We start from the raw sequence: 26,348 nt of genomic DNA, 5'->3' as shown, positions 1-26,348 counted from the left end.
CCATTTTTTCAGAACATTGTTAAAAAAAAGCTTTGTTAACACCATTGCTGTTTACTTTCCAATCCTTATTTATCTGGAAGTTTTATCTATACGATTGTGATCTGCTGCAGATTGTTCTATTTGCGACGGATATGAAACAACTGTTTCAGCTGTACTGGCTTATTTTAACTTTAAATGAGCACATAATTAAACACTTCACATTTAAAAGCTAACAACTTTGTTTCTTAATTTTGAAAAAAAGTTTCTACCTAAGAGTGGGATGATTTAAAACGAATAATTACATCAGGGTTTCCGCCAGGAATTTCATAAGGCATTGTCGGAAGGGGAGGGTTTGGGAGGGGTGTCCCCTCCCCACGTCGATTTTTTTTTAATTTTCGTATCCAAAATGGTGCAATTTCCTGCATTTTAAACAAGTTTACAGTTATGTTCCCATGATTTAGAATTACCAACTAAAGTCCGATTAACATTAAAAATATTTGTGAAAAAGTTTAATGGTTTCTCTTCATTAATTATTGATATTTCTCAAGTTTTCCGACAATACAATATCGACGATATCGATCGACTCATGTTTCGTTTAGTGCGGGTATTATTTATATTGACACCGTTGACGTCACAGCAAAACGTGTAAAGCACGCTGCATGCTGGAACACAAAAGAGCCCGGAGCAAAGCGACTGCTCGTGGGTGTATTCGTATTTAAAGCTGCTACAGCTAATATTTTTAAAGCCGGGTCGGCTAAATAATAACTTAAAGGGAATGTAATATGCATTTTCAGATTTATTTATCTTTTTTTTGTAAATAAATTAAAAGAACAATAAAATAATCCAAGTTTAATAATAAGCAACACAAAATATAACGTTACACTTTTAAACTAAAGACGGGAACGCGACTCAATTACATACGACGACATAGCATAACCCTTGTTTATAATAACACAGATATCTTCACACGGTTCTCAATAATAATTTAATAATTGGTTAACAAACGGACTCGGGATTAAGAAACAATATAAAACGACACATGATTTATGTAACCGAACTCAATTAAGACATATTGTTTACTTTGCGTTCATAGATGATTATAGTGATGAAGGTCGCAATTACGGCAGTGGCGTTTTTCACACATTCCCATTTTGATAAAGAATAGGAGGAGTTTGGTTAATTGCACTGTTGAACCTTACCGACACGCCTTCATGCTGTCGTCGATCCTGAATGGCTGATACAAATGCCGTATTAGTCCCGACACGCCTTCTGGCTGTCAGTCAGCCGTTGCAATCGTAACACAATTGTGTATTGTCAGAACTGATGATTGTTTTGATAAGGGTTGTCGCTAAGCGGATTAAAGCATGTCGGCATAATTAACGCATGTCGGTAATTAGCCTTGCCAGCGGAAGGCACGTCGGGCCCGACAAGCCATAAAGGGCTGGCGGAAACCCTGTAAATTATATATGTAAATTTCCTCATCACCTCTATCTGATTCTGTCCTTAAAGGGACTGTACACCAGATTGGCACCAAAAAAAGTTTTTTTTCTGTAACGAATCTAAGGACAATTATCCAAAAGAATGTGTTACGCTTTGATATTGTAACCTGTCTAGCCAATCACACATAAGAAATGATTTCTACCTGGTAGACATACCCAGTAATCTTTTTTTTGATAGAAAAATATAAAATAACTGCTTAGTCTTGCATAAATTGTAAACTTTGTGGTACTTCAGTTGATACATTGCAAGTTTCAATGCATTGTATACATCGATGCCATGTTTATGTCAGTTTTCAACAATTTTCTCTTTTTTTTGCTACTTTATCATATGGAGTACAGCCCCTTTAACATACATTTTTGGCACTGTAAAACAATAAATGGCAGTTTCGACCAGGGATAGTTAATCCATAATTTCTTTAAACAATAGGCCATTTTTTCAGAACATTGTTAAAGTTAACAACTTTGTTAACACCATAGTTGTTTACTTTCCAATCCTTATTTATCTGGAAGTTTTATCGATACGCTTGTGATCTGCTGCAGATTGTTCTATTTGCTACAGATATGAAACTACATGTTTCAGCTGTACTGGCTTATATTAACTTTAAATGAGCACATACTTAAAGATGCACTCTTACTCCCAAATAAGATATACCACAATTAATGATATTGTTTTATATTACAAAAAGGATTAATAAATGTCGAAAACAATGGTTCTTATGAAGGATACCAAGTTTAATTTGAAAGAAATGAGCATAAAACACAGTATTTCTACCTTATGGGACGAAAGTAGATCACAGTCAATCTTTTAACATTCACCAATTATTTAATATATTTGCGCTTTCTGTTATAAAATACACGGTTACAATCTTGTTAACAGAAAGTAATATTTGCCATAAATGCATTATTTAGTAACTAGTTGAAGGTTTATCATTCAAAATTGATGATTGTTATACATGTGTATGTATTGATTTTGAATAAGAGTGTCACTTTAAACTCTTCACATTAAAAGTTAACAACGTTGTTCTAAATTTAAAAAAAGGTGCTAAATAATAGTGGAATGATTTCAAACGAATAATTTCATATGTAAATTTTCTCATCACCTGGATCTGATTCTGTCCTTAAAATATGGAGATTAAGTGTGAATGAAGTGTAAAATCTAAGTCAATAATGAATACATTGATGCCTTAAAGACAATCCACAAATCAACCAAACTGATACAATCCATTCCAATGCCCTGATTTCAACCTCGCAGTCATAATCAAACAATTGTTAAGGAGAACATAAAGGAGAATTGTTAAGGGATGATAAATGCCCAAGTGCATAAAGCAAGAAATGTTTGTACATGATGTTCCTTGTAACGATACTACATGTAATTAAACTATGAAACATTTGTATCACTAGTGTTATTTTAATACTATTTCAACCCGCTTACTAAGAGTCAAACCTTTCACTCAAAATGTATACAATTTTTTCAACGAATGTGTCGTGTGATAAAAAAATCTAACATTAGTGGCCATTTAACAATAAAACATAACAGTCGTTACTGATATTTTTAAACTGCCCTTTAATTTTCCTTAAGTTTTTTTTTTTTAAATTTAGTATAACATTGCAACTCCAGTAATATATTACATATATGTAGCAAATTAATGATTCTATTTGCAGACTATGGATACTAAAGAAAAACACACCATTGAGGAAAGACTAAGGCGAGAGAGAGAACTCCAAGCCCAACTGGAAAAAGAGCGTCAAGCTGCGTTAGAGGAAAGACGACGGCTTCAGGCTGAACATGATAGATTAGAAGCTGAAAGAAAAGAAAAAAAGAGGTATTAACAGCCTTATAAATTCATCAAATTTTCCGAAATAATCCGTAAAAAAAATCTGAAAAAACCTGTGACTTAAACCAAATCAATCAGTGACATATAAAACTAATCTGTGTCATAAATTTAAGGCAGGAAAAAGAAAAACAGGACCGAGAAAGACTTGCTCAAGAAGAGGCAGACAGAAAATTAGCAGACGAGGCAAGACGTGCTGCTGATGAAAAGCTGAGGTTAATGAATGGTAAGTTATGAATGATAAAATTGCACAATTTGTATAGGGTTTTCATACTTTCTTAGGCAAAAAGCCGGTAGTACAGGTAAGCTTTATTGCGGTTGACACACTGAGGTCAATCTAAATATTAATTTTTGGCAAGACGTGCCGCTGATGAAAAGCTGAGGTTAATGAATGGTAAGTTATGTTGGAAAAATTGCAAAATCTTAACGGGGTAAATTTTTATGGTGTAGGTTTTTCATACTTCTTAGGCAAAAGCCGGTAGTAGAGGCTAGTTATTGGTGACGACAAGCTGAGGTCAATCTAAATATTAATTATTGGTTGTTAAGAATAAGGTTTTTTATTTGAGGTTTATGATTGGTGAGTTTTATTGGTTCTTTGATATGGAAAGTTTTTATTGGTTGTTAATGATGGAACTACATAAACTGATATTATTTCGGTACTACATGTATTGTAAATTATCTTTAATATGGCAAACAGAAAGAGCACATTGCTGATGAAAGTTGAGGTTGATGAATGGTCAAAAGTTAATAATTGTGCCTAAGGCAGGATCATAATTATTTAAAACAGAATCTTAGCTTGTCGGGTAGGGAGTAAGAAAAAGTAAAAAGGTTTGGTTATTGTTGTTGTGCAAAAACTAAATTCAAAAACTATTCAAACAAAACATGGTTTACATGTTTACAACAGCAATTTTATATGCAAAGACACAGTAAGGCCAATAATTTTGACTTCAATAATCATTGCATAATGCCCCTTTTGTCGAAAAAAAAACCCAACCTCCACAACAACAACAAATATTGGCGTTTGTTCCACAGCAGTCTTGTTCAATGTTATAGTAATTTTGCTGGGAATTTAGGATGCAAATAATATGTTCTTTATTGTGAAGCTATGGGGTTTATTTTTATACATATGTGGATGTTAGACTGACTTTAATAAATCAGTTTCTTTATAAGAGTTATTGTGAAGTAAAAGGTGTTTTAATATACATATATGGATGTAAGCCTGACTTAATATACAAGTCTTTCTTAGTCTTACCACTTAACCTTTAGAATGAGACTGATCTGGTGGTGAAGGTTCGATCCCCACCAGTGGTATACTCTCATAGCCAATCAAAAAGGACACCAGTACTGGTTCCTACCCAGAAAACAGAATCGAGAGTGATTCAATAATTATATTTAAAAACTATTTCAGAAGCGAAAGCCACTCCAAAGTCCGTACCCTCTCCAAACCTTAAAGTTGGCTGGGAAAAAAAGCTTGACTATCGGACTAACAGATATTTCTACATTAATCATACTGATGGAACGACTCAGTGGGATCCACCAAACACACCAGGTAGGCCAATGAAAGATTGTAAAAAATATATGACACAATCACTTACATTCAGACTATTATTAATATTACTTCATCGACCATGTTGTATAATTATGTGTCTTCTTCTTACCCAAGGAGGTCATGGGGATCTTGGCCTCTCAACAAAGGACTGCTGTATTAGTTTCCCATGAAGAAAACAGACTCTAGATTGAATAATATCGAGTAACATTTGTCTTCAAAATTAAGCTAAAATAAATTACTAGTAGTATATATATACCGTAAAGACAGAGATAAAATAAACTGGTTAAGAAATTCTTTTTTTTCTGTAAAATTATTGCACAAATCATGGATGGCAGACATGTGGTGTCCTACAAAATAGTCTGCTTGCAGTTTCTGATTGTTACCAAACTGGTAACATAGTGTTTGGACAAAATACATTTATTTTTGACAAGCTCAAAACCAGTCAGATAACTGAAGTCACTCAAGTTACACTGAAAATCTTTTATCTATATATGAAGAATATGCTCACCAAACTTAATATTGTTTATTTATTCAACATATCTCTCCCAAGAGCTGGGAATATGCTGTGAAACTGCCGAGCCCCATGGTTTTGGTGATTGTGTTGGGTCGGTCGTAGGGTGTGTGTGACTTTAGTTTCAACAGTCATCACAATTCATTGCTTGGAACCAATATGTACAGCCTAATGTCTAAAGCGACACTGAGCCCAGATGGGAAAACCAGCTGTCTGTGCGATGGTCAAACGAAATGCAATGCTTCGTAGACCATGCACTGCTACTCTGTCGCTAGCTATTCACACAGATCACAATGCTCCGTTTGGTTAAAACAGCCCGTACAACAATAATACTGTAGCAATAGCTATTTGTGTCTTTTCGCTCGCGCAGGACTACAACAATTACTGCCTCCTTAAGAGTAAATTCTTGGAGTACCAAGCAAATACCAGGAACAATCATACTTTCGTTTTTATCCCTGACTGTGTAGCATCGCGAATATGTCATAGCTTATCCTGTTCCATTCCTAGATTACCATTTCCAACATGATGTGAACCGAACGTTCCCATTACCAATAAAACACTTTTTGTTCGCACTGTAAGGCCTGCTTGTCTGATGCTATCAAAGTTTCTGAGCATGGATGTATGGTCGTCCAATGTTTGTGGATTCCCAAGTAAATCATCCACATAGCATTGATCTTGAACGCAGCCCTCCAGAACTTTCACATCATGCGAATAAATGTAACACCTGAGTTTATCATACCAAATGGCATTTTGTGATACTGACTGGGTAGTGAATGCCGAAACATGGCTAGACTTCTTTTCAACACCTTTCTGCCTATAATCTTCGGCGGTGAGATCTATTTTTGTGAAGAACCTGCCACGCTTTTACTTGACTAAACTGGAGTTTCCTAAAATGAATGCAAAACCTGTTCGTTGAATCTCCCTTTTTCACCAACACACAGGTGGGTTGTTTTCAGACTGTGCTGGTTCTATCACTCCATATTTCAACAAATGCAGAACCTCATTTTCAACGTAATTTAGCTTTGCAAGCGGGATGGGGTATTGCTTCATACGAATCGGTTTGTAAGTGTTAGCGCAATCTTATGCTCTACCAGGTTCGTTTGTCCAGGCTTTACTGTGAAAATATCCTTGTGTTTTGTTAAGCAAATTCTTGAAGTCACAAAAAGTAGAAATTCCGTGTTTTCTGCACCGTTCTTTCAAATTAATCTCTGTATTCTTTATAAGCACCATTATTTGCGATATTTATTCATCTTTTTGGTATATTTGAACTGTGCTGTTCGGTCTCTTTTTCAACCATGCGTGTTGTAACCAGCTGTTCAGACTTCTCTTCATACTTTGAAAGCTGGCTAATGTGAAACAGCTGTGTTCTGGCCCCTACTTTATTCTGTAGTCTACCTTATTGACAACATGTTGAACTAGATGCAGTCCCTTCTACTGTAATAACAGTTTATTGTGGGCAGTGGGCAGCAACATCAGCACCTTTGTACCAGACCGCAACGCTTTGAAGCTTGTCTCATCCACAGTTTTTGGGTCTCTAGATATCCTCATCCCTCAACTTCATGAGCTGTAGCTCCTGTTCCTGTTTAGTAGTTTGGCATTCTTACTACAGAAGCTCATAAAATGGCTTTTCCTCATCTAGCCGTTGTGCTTCAGATTCTCTCTCTCTCTCTCCCTCCCTCCCTCTCTCTCTCTCTCCCTCTCTCCCCCTCTCTCTCTCTCTCTCTCTCTCTCTCTCTCTCACTCTCTATCTCTCTTTCTCTCTCTCTCTCCAACGCTGCATCAGCTTCTGTTGCTCCTTGAAATCGGGTCTCGCTTCTCCACATAAGTACGAAGCTCAGCGTCCTTCAGGCCCATTATACGCTTCCCAATGGCTATCCACTGTCAATGGCACCACCAAAAGACCAAAATATTTGAAACCTCTCGAGGGTTGTTCCACAGAACGAGCATTCTCGTTCTGGGATTTACCTCTTCTAAATACAATTTTGGCAAAAAAACAACTCGGGAACTAGTTGAATAACAAAACAAAACGTGGACTTTGAAGCATCTATTGTACAACAATGCAGAAAATATATCTTATTACTGGAAATTCAGCCACATTGGAACTACTTTCGACCTCATCACATTACTACTCTCTCTTCTGATTGGTCAGCTGAATTGAACTATTTTCTCTCTCTCGTATGAATTAAGGTGTTAACTTACCTACTTTAGTGACGTATCATCCTATTATGGATCATTCTACGACATATACTCCTCTATGCAGTCACATTTCAAAAGATAAACGTTATATCAAAACATTGAATATAGTTTATAGTACAGAACTAGCACATGGCATTCATTTGGTCACGGCGATTTGAGCAATATTGCAGCCAAGATATTTCTAAGGTTGGAAGGCCAATTTACTAAAATCATTTATTGGCGAGGTTATAAAAATTTACCGAAAATATTTGAAATTTGTTCGATATCACTTGTCTAATAGCCATTTTTTGTAATATTACGGCGACGATTTATTGCACCCGACGGTATTTCCATATTGACATATTGCGCGCGTGTATAGTGTATTATCATCACATTCACGCCTCCGACATTACGGGCAAATTATTGTAAACAGGAGACATACAAACTTTATACACAACAGCACAGTTGTAGGAAAAAGGTTTATTATTTATTTAATTAACCAAAAAAACATCAACTATTCGAATGTATATTTCGACATTCTAATACCAAACAATAGTTAGATCATATATTCGAACATTCATTTGCATTCCTAAAATAAATGTTTCATATTTCAAAATGGCACTTACATTCTAAAACTTGAGTATGAATGAGCTTCTCAAATAAAGACATCAGAAACATGTAAATGCTGTCCTTAGCATGTACTGTTAGCATACTCTATCTTCAGATGAAAGCTTACCCAAAAAGTTGATAACATACAAAAACAGGATTATGCAAAACATGAACAAATGAGTTGTTTTATATCAATTCAGCATTTCAAAAAAGAACACAATCAAGAAAAGTTAGTGCAAAAATGCTGCACCAATGTGAGGCCCTTGTTACATACAAATGTGAGAAATAGTTAGCCTGTACAGATTACACTTTCATTTTCAGGACCTCAAAAAGGAACTTACACAACAAAACTTAAGGATGACAATACTACTCCAAAGAGGGGACTCAGTAGGTCAAACTCGTCACCAAATATTGCAAAGATGTTTGAAGATGAAGGAAAAAGTCTGCCGGAGAAGAAAATAGTGCCCTCAGTAAACAGGGGAATTAAGCCGGTAGAAAAGCGGTGAGTCAAGATAGGCAATATTATTATAATTATATGATCTTACATATATCGTGACCAGTGAAGGAATTTATTTGTTGCTCAAATAATTGAGCTAATCGATATATATAGCTCAATACTCAATGACTTGTTCGACTCCGGGCCATGACATTCACCCGCTCTATACTGGAATCTGTACCTTAAATTCCACACCAGACCATATTTGTTTGTAAAATCATTGCCAGTCTCTACAGTCAATCAAGTCTCTCAATTTTTATGTCCCTCTGATGCACTGGAGGTTACCAATGGTATCATATTGGTCCCCAAATGTTACTGGTGTTTCCTAGGATCGAACCAAGGACCCCTTGCACTTCAATTGCTCTTCTGGGGCCGTATTCAATAAGCATTTAAGTAACAATTTTAAAAAAAGTGAAGAATTGCCTTTCTTTCTAATTTGAATTTGAAGAAAACGAATACATCTGTTGAAAAGTAGCGGGTTTATAAAATAATCGTTGTCCAATGAAATTCTCACTTAGTTGAAATTATTCACGAAGATGCTTATTGAATACGGCCCCTGACTGAGCACACCTGCCCGAGTAGCTCACATACTCCATGACGTGTTAGACTCAGTACCATGACATGATAATTTGCAATGGTAATATACTTTCAAAGCAAACAGTTTCATGTGTATATGATATATATATATATAAATATATATATATAGAGAGAGAGAGAGAGAGAGAGAGAGAGAGAGAGAGAGAGAGAGAGAGAGAGATTTGACTGATATGGTTGATTATTGAGAAAAAAACTCCGATCGTTTCAATGTAAACAACTTATTTAAATCAATACTATTTAAAGAAAATGACTTGATCAAAAACTTAATGAACTATAATTGCATTTAAACTAGACAACTTACAGTTACTGTTGTTACATACACTAAGCATCAAATTTGCATCGCCCAAGGTAATTTATGGTAACTGGTTTACCTAGTACAGTTTCCCTAAAACTGTAATCGAGTGTGTATTATAGTTCATTGAGTGAAACAAAATTATTCCTTGTTAGATACTAAGACCCACAAGTTTATGAAAACATTATGTTAATATTTGATTGTGACAATTTCATTTGGAATACAATTTGGGAAATTTGCTGTGGTTTGAATGTGTAGGCCATGAAATTTTGAAGTGATTTAGAAAAGTATTCAGGAAAATAAGAACTAATTTGGAATTAAATTTGAAAAATTGCAATTCAATGCATTAATTACAAAAGAGGTTTTCAAAAGAAATAGATAAAATACTCAAACAGGCTTGAGAAGGGTACAGACCCAAGTAATTCTTAAGATTGAAAGAAATTACTTGAAAAAAGGAAACAATAGTATATCATACAAGAATAGATGCTTCCAAGAAAATAAATATACTCGAGAAAACTTAGGATATGGATCACGTGTAAAAGGAAAGCACTTATAATGTGTAATTAGAAATTTTGTTTAGATTTCAAATATGAAATAAATTATTAAAACTTTACCTTACGTAATCTTTTATGTTCTGAAGTGTTTAAATAAACAAACTGGAACAAAAACTTATCATTTAATCATATTTAAAATAGTTTTTATGAATGATTTAGAACAGTTCTACTTGATTGCAACAAACAAATACGAAATGTGCTATCTTGGACTGGTTCACAATTTGCACTGTAATGTGATTCTATTATCCCAGGATTTTACCTGCTCCCATGCCTGCAAAGAGAAGGGACCTGAATCCAGTCTATGGGAGCATGGTAAGTTTGATTGAAATATTTAGTTTCAAAGATATTCACAAATAATTTTGCAAATTAACTAAGAGAAATTATACAGTGATAATAATAAAATAGTAGTAATAATAAATATAAGTAGTGTGTTTAATGTTCTGTATGGGAGTATTGAAATATTCATTTTTTCATTTTTGAAGAAATTTTACCCACATGTAACTTAATTAATATTAGTAATCGGAGAGATTTTTTACACATGATACTAATGCCCGTTGACCCCATATCTGACCTGAACCCCATTTCATATAAGTATTGTAATGCAATTATAATGCAGCTTGTATTACCAATTTTCTTTCTATTTTAGGGCCGTGCCTTAACAGGATTGCGTAACCTTGGAAACACATGTTATATGAACAGCACAATTCAGTGTCTTAACAACACATCACCCCTGGTTACCTACCTTCTGACTGACACATACCTGTATGACATCAACAGGTAGGTAAATGCAAACTCCATGCGGCAGTTACTTCTTTGGTAGACCTGAAATCACTGCCCACTCCTCACACAGCAGTTACTTCCCTTTGTAGTGCAGCAATCACTTCCCAAACTCCATGCAGCAGTGACCTCCCTTTGTAGCAATAACTGACCAAACGACATGCAGCAGTATCTTCCTTTTTAGTGAAGCAATCACTGCTCAAACTCCATGCAACAGTATCTTCCTTTTTAGTGAAGCAATCACTGCTCAAACTCCATGCAACAGTAGCTTCCTTTTTAGTGCAGCAATCACTGACCAAAGTCCATGCAGCAGTTACTTCCCTTTGTAATACAAGTGCAGTAGTCCGTGCCCAAACTCCATGCAGAAGCTACTTCACTCGCCGTAAATTAATCTTACACCATACAATTGTTATTTCCCTCGCAGTACAGTTATCTCTGTCAAACTTCAAGCAGCAGTTACATTCCTTCGCTGTTCTGAAATTGGTGTTGTTGTCCAAAGTTTTGAATTAAATGTCAACATTCCTGTTTGTATTTAGAAATCTAAAACTCTAATTTGCCAAAATATCCTGATTGCTTAGATTGAAAACTGATTTTGTCGCATTGTAACATAGCTAGTTATTCATATTAATGTATTTGATAATGCTATACTTTTGCAAGGTCTGCCATTTTGTGATTGACCACTCTTTGTATACTAATACAGGCATATGAATGAAGGGGAACTGGTCGACGACTTTGCGTACATTGTGAAGGCCCTTTGGTCAGAGCAATACAGATGTATAACGCCCCGAGATTTTAAGGTATGTCATGCATAATTTAAAATAGATGTAGGTCAAGAAATTGAACTTGTTAAAGTTAACGACTTTGCTTACACTGTATAGATTACCTGATTAGGACTGTATTGATGCATACTGTTATTATGTACGGCCAGGGGATATACATTTGTAAATTTAATGGAATTATAATGTGCAAATATGCCGGATACGAGCATTCTTTTATTCTTTATGTAATGACTTACCAAAAATGTAATGTTTATATATATATGTAAGCCACGTTCTGTTTTAGCGGGTAGCAGGCCACCACCAGCCGATGTTTGCTGGCTATGAACAACAAGACTCACAGGAGTTCCTAACTTTCCTTATGGATGGATTGCATGAAGGATTGAATAAGGTACATGATGTTATGTGACTTGCGCAGCTTAACATGTAACAAACACCAAGGGATCTGCGTCACTCTTTCATCGAACATCAAGTATTTTGAATGAATGATTACACTTGGTAAGCACATTTTACAAGGTCAGAGGATGTCAAGGTCACAATTGATCTTAAGGTCAAAAGAAAAACTCAAGGACATACTATCATTTAAACAGACAAATTCGCAGAATTTAATACTTGGGTCTTTACTTTAAGAGCAATCATAATGAGTAGCCTCATCAACAGTATCAATCGAACAGGGACTGCTGATTCAGATCAAAGGTCAAGATCATGGTGACCTTCAATAATAAATGATTGGTTGTGCAAACAGACCCATACTGCTGTTTTCACGTCTGGAATATATTTACTTCCAACGCATCTATTTTCCAAAATTAAACAGCCCCTGGGTTTGCTTGTGAATAAATTGCCAAACAAATATGAGAAATAAGCCATAATTGTAGATTTAATATATTTGTGCCAAAGCCTTTTTGGTGGCTCAAAGTTGAATTCTTTAAAGGTTTACTGGCTAAATTTATAAGTGAAAGACATTTTGAAATCTACTTAAATTTAGCAGAGTCATTTCATGCAAGAGGTGGCCATTTAAAGAGGCGGGTTATTAATATGATTAATACGTATACATTGAATAATCTAAAAGTTAACATATCACCTTAACAGTTCTTTTTTCTGTCTTGCATACAAGTTTGTTATTTGAGTAAAAAGTGGCGGTAAACTATGCTCGTTTCTTTAAGGGGGTTTCGTGTATGAGTGTGCATGTGTGAGTGCGGTCCTGAGTGCGTCTGTCTGATCTGACTGATTGGTCCAGGCTGTATCCTGACCATGCATTATAGGATTTTCAAAATCTTGCCATGGAGGTTGACCATGAAAATGCATTGTCGCGCATACGACTCAGGTCTGTGATCCTGGTCTGTACATTAATGGTCAAGGTTAAAGGTTGAAATTATTCTTGTCAAAGTTGTATATCGACCATGCATTATAGGATTTTCAAAAACACTTGTTGTGAATGCAACCATGATGAGGTGGTCTGTAGGCCACTAGACCCAGAGCAGTACCTCAATGGTCAAAGTTACACTTAGAGGGCAAAGGTTGACGTTAAAGGTCAAGGTGAGATGTAAAAGTTTGAAATGATCCTTCGAGGTATTATTCAACTCCATGTTGTTTCGTATTGCGAATCCAAAGGAAAGCATTATGTTTGTGTCAAAATCTGAACAAATCAGGAAAGTAGTTTTATAAATGTCAAAAGTATACGGTACATAAAGTCATGAAGGTATTTTAAACATTTCAGGTGAAATCACGCCCAAAAATACCTGAACAGAACAATGACAACTTGCCAGATATGAAGGCTGCTGAGCTTGCTTGGCGGGACCACAAACTGCATAATGAGTCCATTATTGTGGAGTTGTTCCAGGTATGATTGATGTCTACCATTATTTTTAGGTATTAACACATCAATGAATAAAGTACTTGAACAGAACAATGACAATTTGCCAGATATGAAAGCTGCTGAGTTTGCTTGGCGGGACCACAAACTGCATAATGAGTTCACTATTGTGGAATTGTTCCAGGTTGATTGATGCCATAACCTTTATTTCAAGGTATTATCATCAAGCCATACTAGATGGTGCTACTGTTTGCTAGATATAATGGCGGCATTTAATTTTGGCCCGACATCAAGCTACATAATGGGCCCATTATTGTGTTATTGTTTCATGTAATATATGTGATAGTTATTAGAAGAATGAATACATATAAGAGGGATAGTTTCTCAATGGGGAGGGGAAGATTGTAAGTGTTTTATTTTAATAAATCTGGTTGAGGCAGAATGTTTGTCAATATAAATAATGGATGAGATTCTACGAATTAGTTTCCTTCTAATTTATAGTGTTAAACTATTTCGTACAGAACGTAGGAAGTACTAACTTGTTTTAAACTCCTTGAAAACCTTTTGAATGAGCTACGGCCGAAGACTCCTTAAAAAGTACTTTAACTTCGAAAAAAAATGCTTTTTACAGGGCCAGTTGAATTGATCGCTGACGTGCATCAGATGTAAAAATCATTGAGTCACATTCTCAGTGTTCATGTAGGTTCTAACTTAGCCATTGTCATGTGTTTACAGGGCCAGTTGAAATCATCACTGATGTGTCTAGGATGTAAAAATCAGAGTGTCACATTCCAAGCGTTTATGTATCTCTCCCTGCCTCTGCCCAGTTCTACAAGATGTACATTGGCTGTAAGTCTTCTCATTTAAATTTTGTGCTTTATGATTACAGCAAACAGGGGCTAAGAGCGTTGGGGTTAAGATGACAGAGTACTGGTTATGTTGATGAACAAACTTGAGAATTAATAACAGTTAACAGTTGTCTTCACAATAGAGCTAACATGAAGAAAACCCTTCAGATAAAAAGGAGAGCTATTGTCAGCTTCAGAGCTATTGTCAGCTTTTTGTTTTGTTAATTTTTATGTATGAACTTGTTTTACTCATTTAAGTTCAATGGATCATATCTATGTCGTAAAGGTCAAAAAAACTTAAAACGGGTAAAACATGTATATCAGATCATACTTGACTTGATCGAAAAAAATAAAATGATGTATTATTCTGATAGACCCGCCATGTATTTTAACCCTTAAATCAATATTCACAGGACTGTTTGCGACAGTTTTCTGCGGAGGAAAAGCTTACTGATAGACCCTGCCCAAAGTGTAAATCCAGTCGTAGTTCCATGAAGAAAATAGAAATATGGAAGCTACCGCACATTCTACTAATTGCGTTTAACAGGTATGACCGCTTATTTTAATTTAGCTGTCAAGATAGCGAACTGATTAGCTCAGCAAGATGTCCCAGGCTTGGCATAGGGGGATAATGATTGTAGTCATCAAGCAGGACAGGTGAGTTTCCTCCATGCACTCTGGGTTCAGGACGAAGTGAACCATTTCACAAGTGAACCAGTTCCTAAGTGTACCATTTCAGGACCAAATGAACCACATATGCATAACATAGTGGCTATTGTGTTATTGTATACTGCCTGAAAGGTGATAATAACTAGTAATTATCGCCATTTGACTGCAAGACTTCACACATTTGGTATACTGTAAAAGATGTTTATTTAGCTGTTGGAAATTGAAAAGGCATAAAACCTTAGACTTTTAAGCTTCATGACAATATATATAGCCCGGAATTAACTTAACTGGGTTTTCCCACGCCGGTACAAATAAAAGGTGAATATCGAGCTATTGAAATTCATGTAACAGTCCAATGACTCTATTGTCTCCGAAGTAACGTGTGTATATAACAACGGTTTAATTTTGTTTGTACCGGAGGATTAGGCCGGGAAAACCCGAATAACTATAATTCCGGGCTTAAACTATTAAAATAGTAGCTATTTTCACTTTATGATTGTAACATAAATACAAGAGATGCATAAATATTATGATATTTATTACAAATCAATAAATTAACAACACATGTTACAGTACAAATAATTGATGTTAATAATAAAGTACATGATACAAAGCACATGGTTATAACAAAAGCACTTATATAAATAAGTTAAAGGCAATACATTAACATGATACATGGTATGAACACCCAGACTTATTTGTTTTTGGGACATGATTGAGGTGTAAATAATAAACATAGAGAATCTTCGAACATATATGAAATAAAATTCAACAAAGTGAGATGTATTGATAATATATTCATTATAATATATTTTTGCAAAAACCTACAGAAACACGCTCAGTAGCAAAAAGTTTAAACATAAACCCAGTTTAGTGGCACTGGGCAAACGCCAAAGACATAGAACACAAAATCACAGACAAGAAACATAGAAGAACAGCACAAAACTCCACAAACAGCACAGTGCATACAAACTATATAAAAAAACTGAAAACTCTTTTTTAAAGAAATTTGACCTCTCGAACATAAACTCAATGAAGGTCATCTACTGACCATAATGAGAAATCTACTCAGCTTTAGTGATCTACAACTAGTCATTCACAAGTTCAATGATAAACCTTTTCCCTGTTATTCAGATTCGTGTATGATGGACCTTGGCGAACCAAGATCAGCACGCATGTGGACTTTCCGACAAAAGATGTCAGTCTATCACCTTTTGTAAGAGGGCCTCACCCGAAGTCATATAAATTGTATGCTGTATCCGTAAGTATTTTTCTTTTTTGGCTCGACTATTTGAAGAATAAGGTGGCTTTTCTACTCGACTTGGCATTGACGTTTTACTGCCATATAAGTCCGGCACGTAGGATATATGCTGTCTTTGGCCTCTGTTTTAGTAAATGTTTAAGTTACTTCCATTGAACACTTGTGAAATAAAAACTCACTGAGGGTATTTTTTATAATCTCGTTTTCGGTTCTTGTAATCGCTTTTGCATTTCGATCATCATCTGTCATCATTCATGCCTCGTTTTTTAACCCTTTCAAGCCCGATATTTAAGACCAATAATTCTGTAAATTAATGCCAACGTTCATAATTACATTAGTAGATGTTTTCATGCATTTGAATGCGGGCTTTTTGTTCCTCAACAAGATTCGGTTAGGCTTGGAATGTATCCTCTTAAAGGGACTGTACACCAGATTGGCACCAAAAAAGTTTTTTTTCTGTAAGGCATTTCAGGACAATTATCTAATAAAATGTGTTACGCTTTGATATCATAATTGAAAAAAAGTGTACTAAAATGTAAAAAAAAATGTGTCGGAGAACGGGTTCGAACTCGTGTCGCCAAAATTGCAGTCCAGCGTTGTATCCACTGAGCCACGACGGCTTACTTTAATTGGGTGACCTATTTAAGCTGTACACCTACCTCAGTAATATCACGTAATAACACAAACTAGCCAATAACGCATAAGGAATTAATTATACCTGGTAGACATACCCAGTGATCTTTTTTAATGGAAAAATACGAAATAACTGCTTAACTTAAATAAATTGTAAACTATGTGGTACTTCAGTTAGTAGTTTGCATTGCATTGTACACATCGATGCCAAGTTTATGTCAGTTTTCGACAATTTTCTAAAAAAAATTTTTGCTGTTTTATCGTACGGAGTACAGCCCCTTTAACTGGCGTTATCATTATAATATGCTTGTCCCTGTAGTGACCAATGCTTTTTACAAACTCTTATGTTCTCTTCCAAATATTTTAAATTCAGAAACAAGAGCTTATTTCTTGAAAACTCTTTTTTATAAAACACAGATGATTTGATGGCGAATACATTTTTTTAAACATTTTAACATTAAAAAGGGGAATGTTGACACAAAAGAAATATGTTCATATTAGTATTAGATCTTATCATTCATCAAATAAATGACTTTTTTTTATAGAAATTGGTTTCGAAATATTACGAGTGATAGGAAGTGTATTTATAGGACTTTTTCTCGCAGCATTGAGTGTGGTTTTTTCTCTGATTTTCACTGTTTTTTACCATATTATCTTCTGAAAAATTCAGTTTATACAATATTGATTTTACTTTTCAGAATCACTTTGGAACCTTAGATGGTGGTCATTGTAAGTGTACATTTTTTGATTTTCTTCTCATTGTTTTAAAGAAGATTAGAAAATGTAGTTTTATAGCCTCGGTGTCGCTGTTGGTTTTGGGTGATGTCAAACAGTTGCTTTATTTTCAGTCATGTTAAAGATATTTTAATGAAACTTGCTTCAAATGTTACCAGAGACATAACGCAAATGTAAAGAAAGGTGTTTTCTTTAGTTATTGACAAAATATTTCCTTTGATCAACTGAATATTCAAGTCTTAGCTGTGCTGCTCTCCTCTTACAAATTAGTGTATACATACCTGAGTTTATACTTCAATCCAAAATTTCAAGCAAACTAAAAGCTTATAAAAAATACAAATTAGGTATCTTCTCCTCATCTTAAGTTTACATTTCAGACACAGCATGCTGCCGAAATCCCTGTACGAACAAGTGGTACAAATTTGATGACCACGAGGTTTATGATATCTCGGAATCCAGCGTCAAGGTAAGTTTGACAACATCAAGGTTGATGATATCTTGAATATAAGTTTCACTGTAAGTTTGATGTTATTAAGGTTACCGTGGAATCCAGTGTCAGGTAAGTTTGATGACCAGGAGGTTAATGTATCTCGGAATCAAGTCTCAAGATATGTTTAATGACAATGAGTGGTACGATGTCTCTGAATGCGAAGTCAAACTAAGTTAGACGACCATGAGTGGAACAATGTCTCTGAATCATGAATGCAAAGTCAAAGTAAGTAAGATTACCATAAGTGGTACGGTGTCTCTGAATGCGAAGTCAGAGTAAGTTACACGACCATGAGTGGTAGGGTGTCTCTGAATCCGGAGTCAAGGTAAGCTAGACGACCATGAGTGGAACGGTGTCTCTGAATGCTAAGTCAAAGTAAGTAAGATGACCATGAGTGGTACGATTTCTCTGAATGCGAAGTCAAAGTAAGTAAGATGAACATTAGTGGTACGGTGTCTCTGAATCCGGAGTCAAGGTAAGTTTGATGACAATGATTTGTACGACGTCTCTGTATCCGGAGTTAAGGTAAGTGTTATGACTATGAGGTGTACGATGTCTCTGAATCCGGAGTCAAGGTAAGTTTGATGGCAATGAGGTGTACGATGTCTCTGAATCCGGAGTCAAGGTAAGTGTTATGACCATGAGGTGTACGATGTCTCTGAATCCGGAGTCAAGGTAAGTTTGATGGCAATGAGGTGTACGAGGTCTCTGAATCCGGAGTCAAGGTAAGTGTTATGACTATGAGGTGTACGATGTCTCTGAATCCGGAGTCAAGGTAAGTGTTATGACCATGAGGTGTATGATGTCTCTGAATCCGGAGTCAAGGTAAGTGTTATGGCAATGAGGTGTATGATGTCTCTGAATCCGGAGTCAAGGTAAGTGTTATGGCAATGAGGTGTACGACGTCTCTGTATCAGGAGTCAAGGTAAGTGTTATGACCATGAGGTGTACGATGTCTCTGAATCCGGAGTCAAGGTAAGTGTTATGACTATGAGGTGTACGATGTCTCTGAATCCGGAGTCAAGGTAAGTGTTATGACCATGAGGTGTATGATGTCTCTGAATCCGGAGTCAAGGTAAGTGTTATGGCAATGAGGTGTACGACGTCTCTGTATCAGGAGTCAAGGTAAGTGTTATGACCATGAGGTGTACGATGTCTCGAAATCTAGTGTCAATGTATTTTTATGATGACAAGGATAGTGATCTAGCCAGAAGGTTAATTTGATGACCATGACGTTCATGATATCTCGGAATCCAGCGTAAAGATATGTGATATATGTTAGATTTTTACCCTTTTGTGAGAGCTATGAGAAGTTTTATGATAATGAGGTTCATGACATTCTGCGACTCATTGGTAGAGTAATTGTTTCGAAATGAGCACAAGTCGGTCAGCGTGACCCTCTGATCTTGCAATTGCCATATATTATCAATTGCTGGGTTTTGTATAGTTTACTGTAACAGTATTAACATGTGATGTAAGTAACATTACTCTGACTCTCGTTGAGTTATGCCCCTATAAGTCTGATGATGGTATCAACTTCAGTGCTCTTTTTGTCTTGTTGAACTTAAATGATCTCAAAACTTGCCTCTTGCAACCAATTTGCAGTTGATATTTCCTGCTTTATTTAAGGGGTGTAATATTCTTGGCAATTAGTATTTAGATTGTAAAACCTATTTTGTAAAACCTATTTTTGTTTTATTTTCAGACCTCAGCCGCTTACGTCCTGTACTATACATCGATTGAGATGAAACCACCAGAGTATAAGCGCAGATTTGAATGATCTTGACAATAATGAAGTACACATATGGGAGTACGAGTTCAAACTATTGTCCCTGTACTGATCTTTTGAAGTGAACCCACCGAAAATCAAGCGCAGATATGAATGATAATTGTAATATGTTCAGAAAGGAACTGCTCTACTTTGTAATTTATTGATATGATCTAGCTAAAGAACTTCAGCGAACACGTTTAACTTATATATTACCTTTTTGTGTTCGCTGAAGAGAATGCCGTATCCAAACCCTACCAGAATTCGTGACATTTTTATGTCACGCTGTTATTTCACTTGTATGCATTGTACAGACAAAATAGCTGTATTCTTAGGTAAATGAAGTAAAATGTAGTTCACAAACTCATTTTCAAAACCAAAAAACGCTTTAAAGATAGTTGATTTAGCATTTTAATAAATCCTTTTACAAGCATTCCTTATCTAGGTCATAGTTGTGTTCAAATTTAATCACGTGACACCAAGATTTTCAGAAAATACCCATGTGACCTAGTGTTTATTTTGCTGTTATTTTTTCTATTTCGAATAATTAATAAATAACTAATAACAAATTTGGAATAAATAAATAGTTTTTACTTTTCAAAAGGTATTTACAGCCTTACTGCAATTGGATTCAACTAAATGAACAATGTGAATCCGATGCTATAAATAGAATCCATCGACGTCATCATGGTCATGTGATTGCATTGCATCATCACACTCAATTGATTCTGGTTGACTTTACTATGGGGGTTACGCCATAACTTTAATGTGTTGTAAACATCAAAAAAAAATATATCAACATTAAAGTTATGGAAGCCAGAACTAGATATGATCAATTGCTGTTTTACAAATAAACCAGACGAAGAAGTTATGCTATTAAATTTTCTGAGTTTTGCGTTAGTGTTATAGGTTATTAACTTTATGTTGTTAAAGGCCATTGAATTTCAATTTACTGAAGTTCCAATTGTTAGAGGATATTGAATTTACTAAACTTTCTGTTGTTAGAGGTTATTGAAGTTACGTAACTTTCCCTTTTTTAATATGTTTATAATAAATATAAACTTAAAATCAAGCGTCCTTTGAATTTAATACTATAACATACCTAATTTATTAACAAAAATATTTTTATGATGAAATCACATCTTTTCTAGGCATATTTTTGTCATCATTCACAATTTGTGTTATTTTAAACGCATTATCTTAAGTTGTACATATTGTTAAAATCTGCTTCTATGTAATACATCCGCATTTAAATGGTAGCTTTTACAGTAATATTTAAATTGTATGATCCCTTTTAATCACATAAGCTCGGTTTAGATAAGTTAAACATTCGGCTAAGCATTCGGCTGTAACAGATACATTTTTGCCGGTTGCTATGCTGTTCCTTACCCAGTCCATGTTTTTACTTCGTATTACAAGATCTAATAGTAATATTATAAAGATTATTTGGGACTAAGCTCCAGATAATTAGCGTCGAACTATCCGTTAGCTCCGGATACAATGAACTCCTTTGGACCTTTCAGATGTGTTCGTTATATCCGGAGGTTACTATTGTAATGGCAATGTGATTCACATTATGCGGCGGCATCCATTTAAAACCAAGTTAAAAACTTGTTTCCAGTAATTAATATTTTCCACAAATGCATTATTAGTAAGTAGTTAAAGGTTAATCACGAGTAAAAAATGTTTGTTATACATGTGTTTGTATTGATTTTGAGTATGAGTGTCACTTTTATTCGATATCTAATTTAGTACAATATGTACCTGTTGATTTAATGTGCAATCTGTTTACTTTTTGTTATTTATACATTGTATTGTATTCTAAAATTGTTTATTCAGAGAACTGAAGTACACGTATGCTGTCTGTAACATGTAGTTTCTCTCCCCTCATTACAACTAGAAAATGTTGGGGTTGTTTTAAGCTCCAAAACTCCTTACTGTCCGGAATAACTCTCTTACCAATTGTATTTGCAACTGTCAATAAAGTGCAAAACATGGTTGAGAAGTCCAAAATCAAAATATTTCAGGTTTAATTTAGTTTTCAGGATTGATCTGTTTTAAGAATGAAACATTCTTATCAATATGATTTGGTAAAATAAAGAATAGAGCAAGTTTTACGAAGATTTTAAAAGATGTTGGCTCAAAAAGCATTTTCATTGCTTCGCAAAAAGTCTGGCGTTGTTTTTTTATGTTTCTCATAACTCATGACACCTACATATGTTACAAATGCTATATATACTTATTTAAAAATATATTTTGAAAAACGTTTTATGTTTTAGTCCAGCTCGTGTAGTATGGAAGGCTTGTTACTATCTTCTTCTTTTTTAAAAAAAAACATTGAGAAACCTTAAAACATACCCTTTATTTTGGTATCTGTTGTCTGTAAATAATACAAGAAATAAAATGATATCAATAAACTTTATTTGTTTCGACATTATAAAATTAACTGTTTCATGTTTTATTGACCTGACTTTAACATTTATTGACAATAACATCACATGTTAAATGACATAAAAAGAGCATGGAAAACATGTGTTGGTAAAACATGAAATACGGGTACAGAGTGATGGACTCCGTTGCACATTTGTATATAGTGTAGCATTTAGATTTGAACTAGTAACCTAGTTTTTGACCCCAGTTTACCTCGGTTCAAACTTTTAAAATATTTCATCAAGGCAAACAATCTTAAAGTGACCTTTTGTTTGACCCCATGGGACCCAGATTCAAACAAAGACAATATTTCAATAACAAATTATTCTGATTAAGTTTCATGAGGATTGTAAAGGATGTAATACATCTGTTTTTTATCAAAGCTTTTTCAAACACACTCTGACTACAGTTTAAACAAAGTCGAACCAATCAATACCAGTATTTGGGTCTGGACATTATATTTGATTGATTTGACCTAGTGACATAGTTTTTTCCCTCATGTGACCCAGTTACGATTGTAAGTACGTGTGTCAGATCGCGAGTATAAGTGTTAAGTTGGTCCTCACACACGCATGTATTCAAAATAGTTATTTTTATAGGAATCATTTATTTGATTATCAACAACAGTTTGGCAGACAGCAATTATCAAAATTTTCGGATATGTTTAAACCTCCTAAGGTGGCGAGAGGATGCTTGCCTTTGAGGTTGCACCATAACAGCGACGAATCAAAGATCGTGGCAACAACAACATTGGCAATACGACTTGAATTTGAGGAAAGAATCAACAAGTGGTGAAACATTTATTTTTGCTGTTAAAGCATTTCGTTATTTAATCATTAAAAGACAATGAGTTCGTTACAGGTTGTGATAAATTGTACAGTTATAAAAGTTTCATATTGTGCTGGCTATATTAAAATGATTGTTTTGAAGATCTTTCGTTGTGTAAAAAAATCAATGCGTTTATCACAGATACCACCCGACATGAAGTGTCCCATAAAAAAACATTCCAGTATGATCAAGTTTTAAGTAAAGGTTTGAACCTTAACCTTAACCAATTCGATTTACACATCAAACGATCTTTAATTGCTTTAGATGGTACCTACAACAAATACAATATTATAAAACCTATAAATGTCAATGCTTTACCCTTTGCTTTTCATGTGAGTATTGTCTCTAGAAACTTGTGTACCAAGTTGCACGTGTATATTAGTTTCGGCCAATGCTTAATAAATAAAAAGGTAATTATTGATAAACGTTAAACGTGTTTATTTGATTAAACGCCTATTTTTATACATTATATTGTTCAATGGCGTTGTACAATACATGTATACTCTATATATCCAACATAATATTTGAACATATTTTGATATAAGACAATATAAAGCAGTTAAACAATAAGATATTAAAACTTGCAACATTCATTAGATTAAAGTTGACTAAAGTAGTAATATATGTACATCAAGTAAAATCATAATTGGTCAAAGCAACCGATAATTTTTTTTATAAAAACACTCTAAGACGCTAAAAAATCATATATAATATCAGACATTTCTTATCCGAGTCTGTTTTAAAACAAGTCATAAAACTGTGTAAAAGAATGAGTTTTGAGGGTTTTTTTTAACACATCTATAGACACTGACTGCTTAATATACAAAGGCAGATTATTCCATAGTTTTGGTCCGATTGTGCAAAAACTTTTATCGTTAAACCTTGTTTTCTTGTTAAATGGTACATCATACTTGATACCAGGGTCACTAGCTGATCTTAATCCTTGTCTACGACTTACACTCTCAGACAATAACTCAGTCAAATAAGCAGAAGCCCTTCCAGTGCCACATTTGAACATAACTGTCAATATCTTGAAATTGATTCTAGCCTTTATTGGCAGCCAGTGCAGATCATAGAGAGCTTGCTTGGCCCCGTCATAATTGTCTCGGTTAAGAACTAATTTTGCGCACATATTTTGGATGCAAGAATGATGTCGCCTGTATGCTGACTGATGTTTTGGTAAAAGGTTGTGTTTGTCTGCGTGTGCGTTGAGTCTTAGCAGAACTGCCTTTTCTACAAGTTTTGATAGAAATGATAGATTACTCAGTAGTCTGTAGTTAGCAAGTTCTAGATCAAGTCCAGTTTTCTTAAGAAGAGGTCCCACGATAGCCTGTTTATGTTTGACCGGAAATACCCCATGTTTAAGAGATACATTCACTTATATTGTAATAGTTGGCAATAGGTTACTAAGGTATTGCTTCTAGAAGCAGCTTCAATAAAGTCATGGCCATGAACCATGAACCCAATCTAATTGTACTGCCTGGTCATTTACGAATCGAACGTTTTTTACTTCTTGTTTATCTGATGTCATCATATCCATAAACAAAGCAGGGTCGTCAGTGTACGTCGTTTGCGTAAGATTGGAGCGTTGTCCAAATTTCCTCCAGAATGAGTTTAACATCAGTTTCCCTAGGGACCTCAAACCTGGATTTTGTTTTATTTTGTCATAATCGAGACAGATGCCTTCTTTGTCAAGATATTGCTGAATGTACGTCTGTTTCGATTCCTCATTCCACCAATTTATTGACGATGGAGAAAACGAATATGATGCAACGGATATGGCAGAAAAACGTATGCAACCATATAAAAAATCAACTTCTTTAATAGATACCAAACGTTGTTGGAAACATACTGGTTTCCACTGATGACAAATGTTACCCATCCTGAGATTGTCTAAGAAATTAACGAGTTCCGCAGTAAGGGAGTCAGTTTGACATCCGCAGTAAAACGCGTATTGAAAAAAAAGAAGATTGCCTTTGAAGACCTTTTTGACTTGGGGGATAGTGAAGAAAGCGAAGAAGATGAAAGCGAAGAAGAAGACATGGATAGTCAGGACGTAGAATAAAAACGCTCAACACTGAGTTCTCCATTCATTTTTTGGTTGAACACGGAACTGATAAGACATGGCTCCGTGGGAGGATTATCTAAAAACAATTTATGACGATCCTAAGCATCCCGGTAGTTTTGCAGGGCCACAGAAACTGTATAAAATAGTAAGAGAAGAAGGAAAATATAATATAGGAATCCACAGAATGTGAAAGTTCTTGCATAATCAAGAATCCTACAGTCTACACAAACCAGTTAGAAGACGTTTTCAGCGAAATCATGTTGTGAGTGCAGGAAAAGATGATTGATGGATGGGAGGTATAATTGATATGGTGAAATTTGTGGACTTGAACTAGGGCTTCAAGTATATCTTGCTTGTCATAGACACGTTTTCCAAGTACGTATGGTTACGACCCTTAAAAGCAAAAACGGGAGAGGAGGTGACCAAAGCTTTTAAAGACATCTTCACGACATCCAAAAGATCTCCTGCTAAGCTTATAACTGACAAAGGTATGTTTCATAAACATCGTTCATTTTACAAAATTTGTATCAACTTCCTTTTGCGCTTATTTATCTCGAACATTTTGTTACACATTACTTATAAATAATATAACATTACTTATAGTATCTCAATTAGAGTGTATTGTAAAGGGGAATTCAAAGTAGTCAGGGACGCTCGTATAGACGAGTGTTTTCCTTCTTTGTCTATATAATGCCGCCATCTTGAATGAGTCGTTTTTTGAACGCGCTCTAACGTGACGGTGATTAGTCCGAAAGGTATACATAGCAGACGACGCAATCGATAACCTGTATCTAATCGTGAAATTGTCTTGTTTTCCGGGTAATTCGCGCGCTTATAGGGTGAATTAAAGACCGAGATACGTCTGTCTACGATAGGATGGCCGCCTTAATTTGATTGAATAATGCTGTGAGTCGTGGGAATGAGTCACAATGTACACGTTATACCAAGCTACATGATCATTGGGACAGGTCAGGACACGTATTTGGAAAACCAGCGATATATTTAGTAACAGCTGGGAAAACCCACATTATATATATATATATATATATATATATATATATATATATATATATATATATATATATATATATATATATATATATATATATATATTTATATATATGTATATATAGTAACCACGCTAGACAAGTACAGACTT

The 26,348-nt window shown here is 35.0% G+C and overlaps 1 protein-coding gene across 1 annotated transcript in view; it reads left to right on the top strand.

Moving 5' to 3' along the window:
• Positions 1-20,888, top strand: part of LOC128221949 (ubiquitin carboxyl-terminal hydrolase 8-like) — a 38,523-nt gene extending 17,635 nt beyond the window's left edge. Inside the window, exons 14-28 of the mRNA XM_052930665.1 lie at positions 3,141-3,301; positions 3,427-3,536; positions 4,719-4,859; positions 8,476-8,656; positions 10,345-10,405; positions 10,740-10,870; positions 11,571-11,667; positions 11,933-12,037; positions 13,364-13,486; positions 14,195-14,308; positions 14,721-14,854; positions 16,111-16,237; positions 17,569-17,599; positions 17,983-18,071; positions 19,801-20,888. Of these exons, the coding sequence (XP_052786625.1) occupies positions 3,141-3,301; positions 3,427-3,536; positions 4,719-4,859; positions 8,476-8,656; positions 10,345-10,405; positions 10,740-10,870; positions 11,571-11,667; positions 11,933-12,037; positions 13,364-13,486; positions 14,195-14,308; positions 14,721-14,854; positions 16,111-16,237; positions 17,569-17,599; positions 17,983-18,071; positions 19,801-19,875 (1,680 nt within the window). The 3' untranslated portion in view covers positions 19,876-20,888. The remainder of the gene's footprint in view (positions 1-3,140; positions 3,302-3,426; positions 3,537-4,718; positions 4,860-8,475; positions 8,657-10,344; positions 10,406-10,739; positions 10,871-11,570; positions 11,668-11,932; positions 12,038-13,363; positions 13,487-14,194; positions 14,309-14,720; positions 14,855-16,110; positions 16,238-17,568; positions 17,600-17,982; positions 18,072-19,800) is intronic.
• Positions 20,889-26,348: the final 5,460 nt, after the last annotated feature.

This window comes from Mya arenaria, chromosome 16, assembly GCF_026914265.1.
Source record: "Mya arenaria isolate MELC-2E11 chromosome 16, ASM2691426v1".
Lineage (NCBI taxonomy): Eukaryota > Metazoa > Mollusca > Bivalvia > Myida > Myidae > Mya > Mya arenaria.
This window is presented reverse-complemented; position numbering and strand designations above follow the sequence as displayed.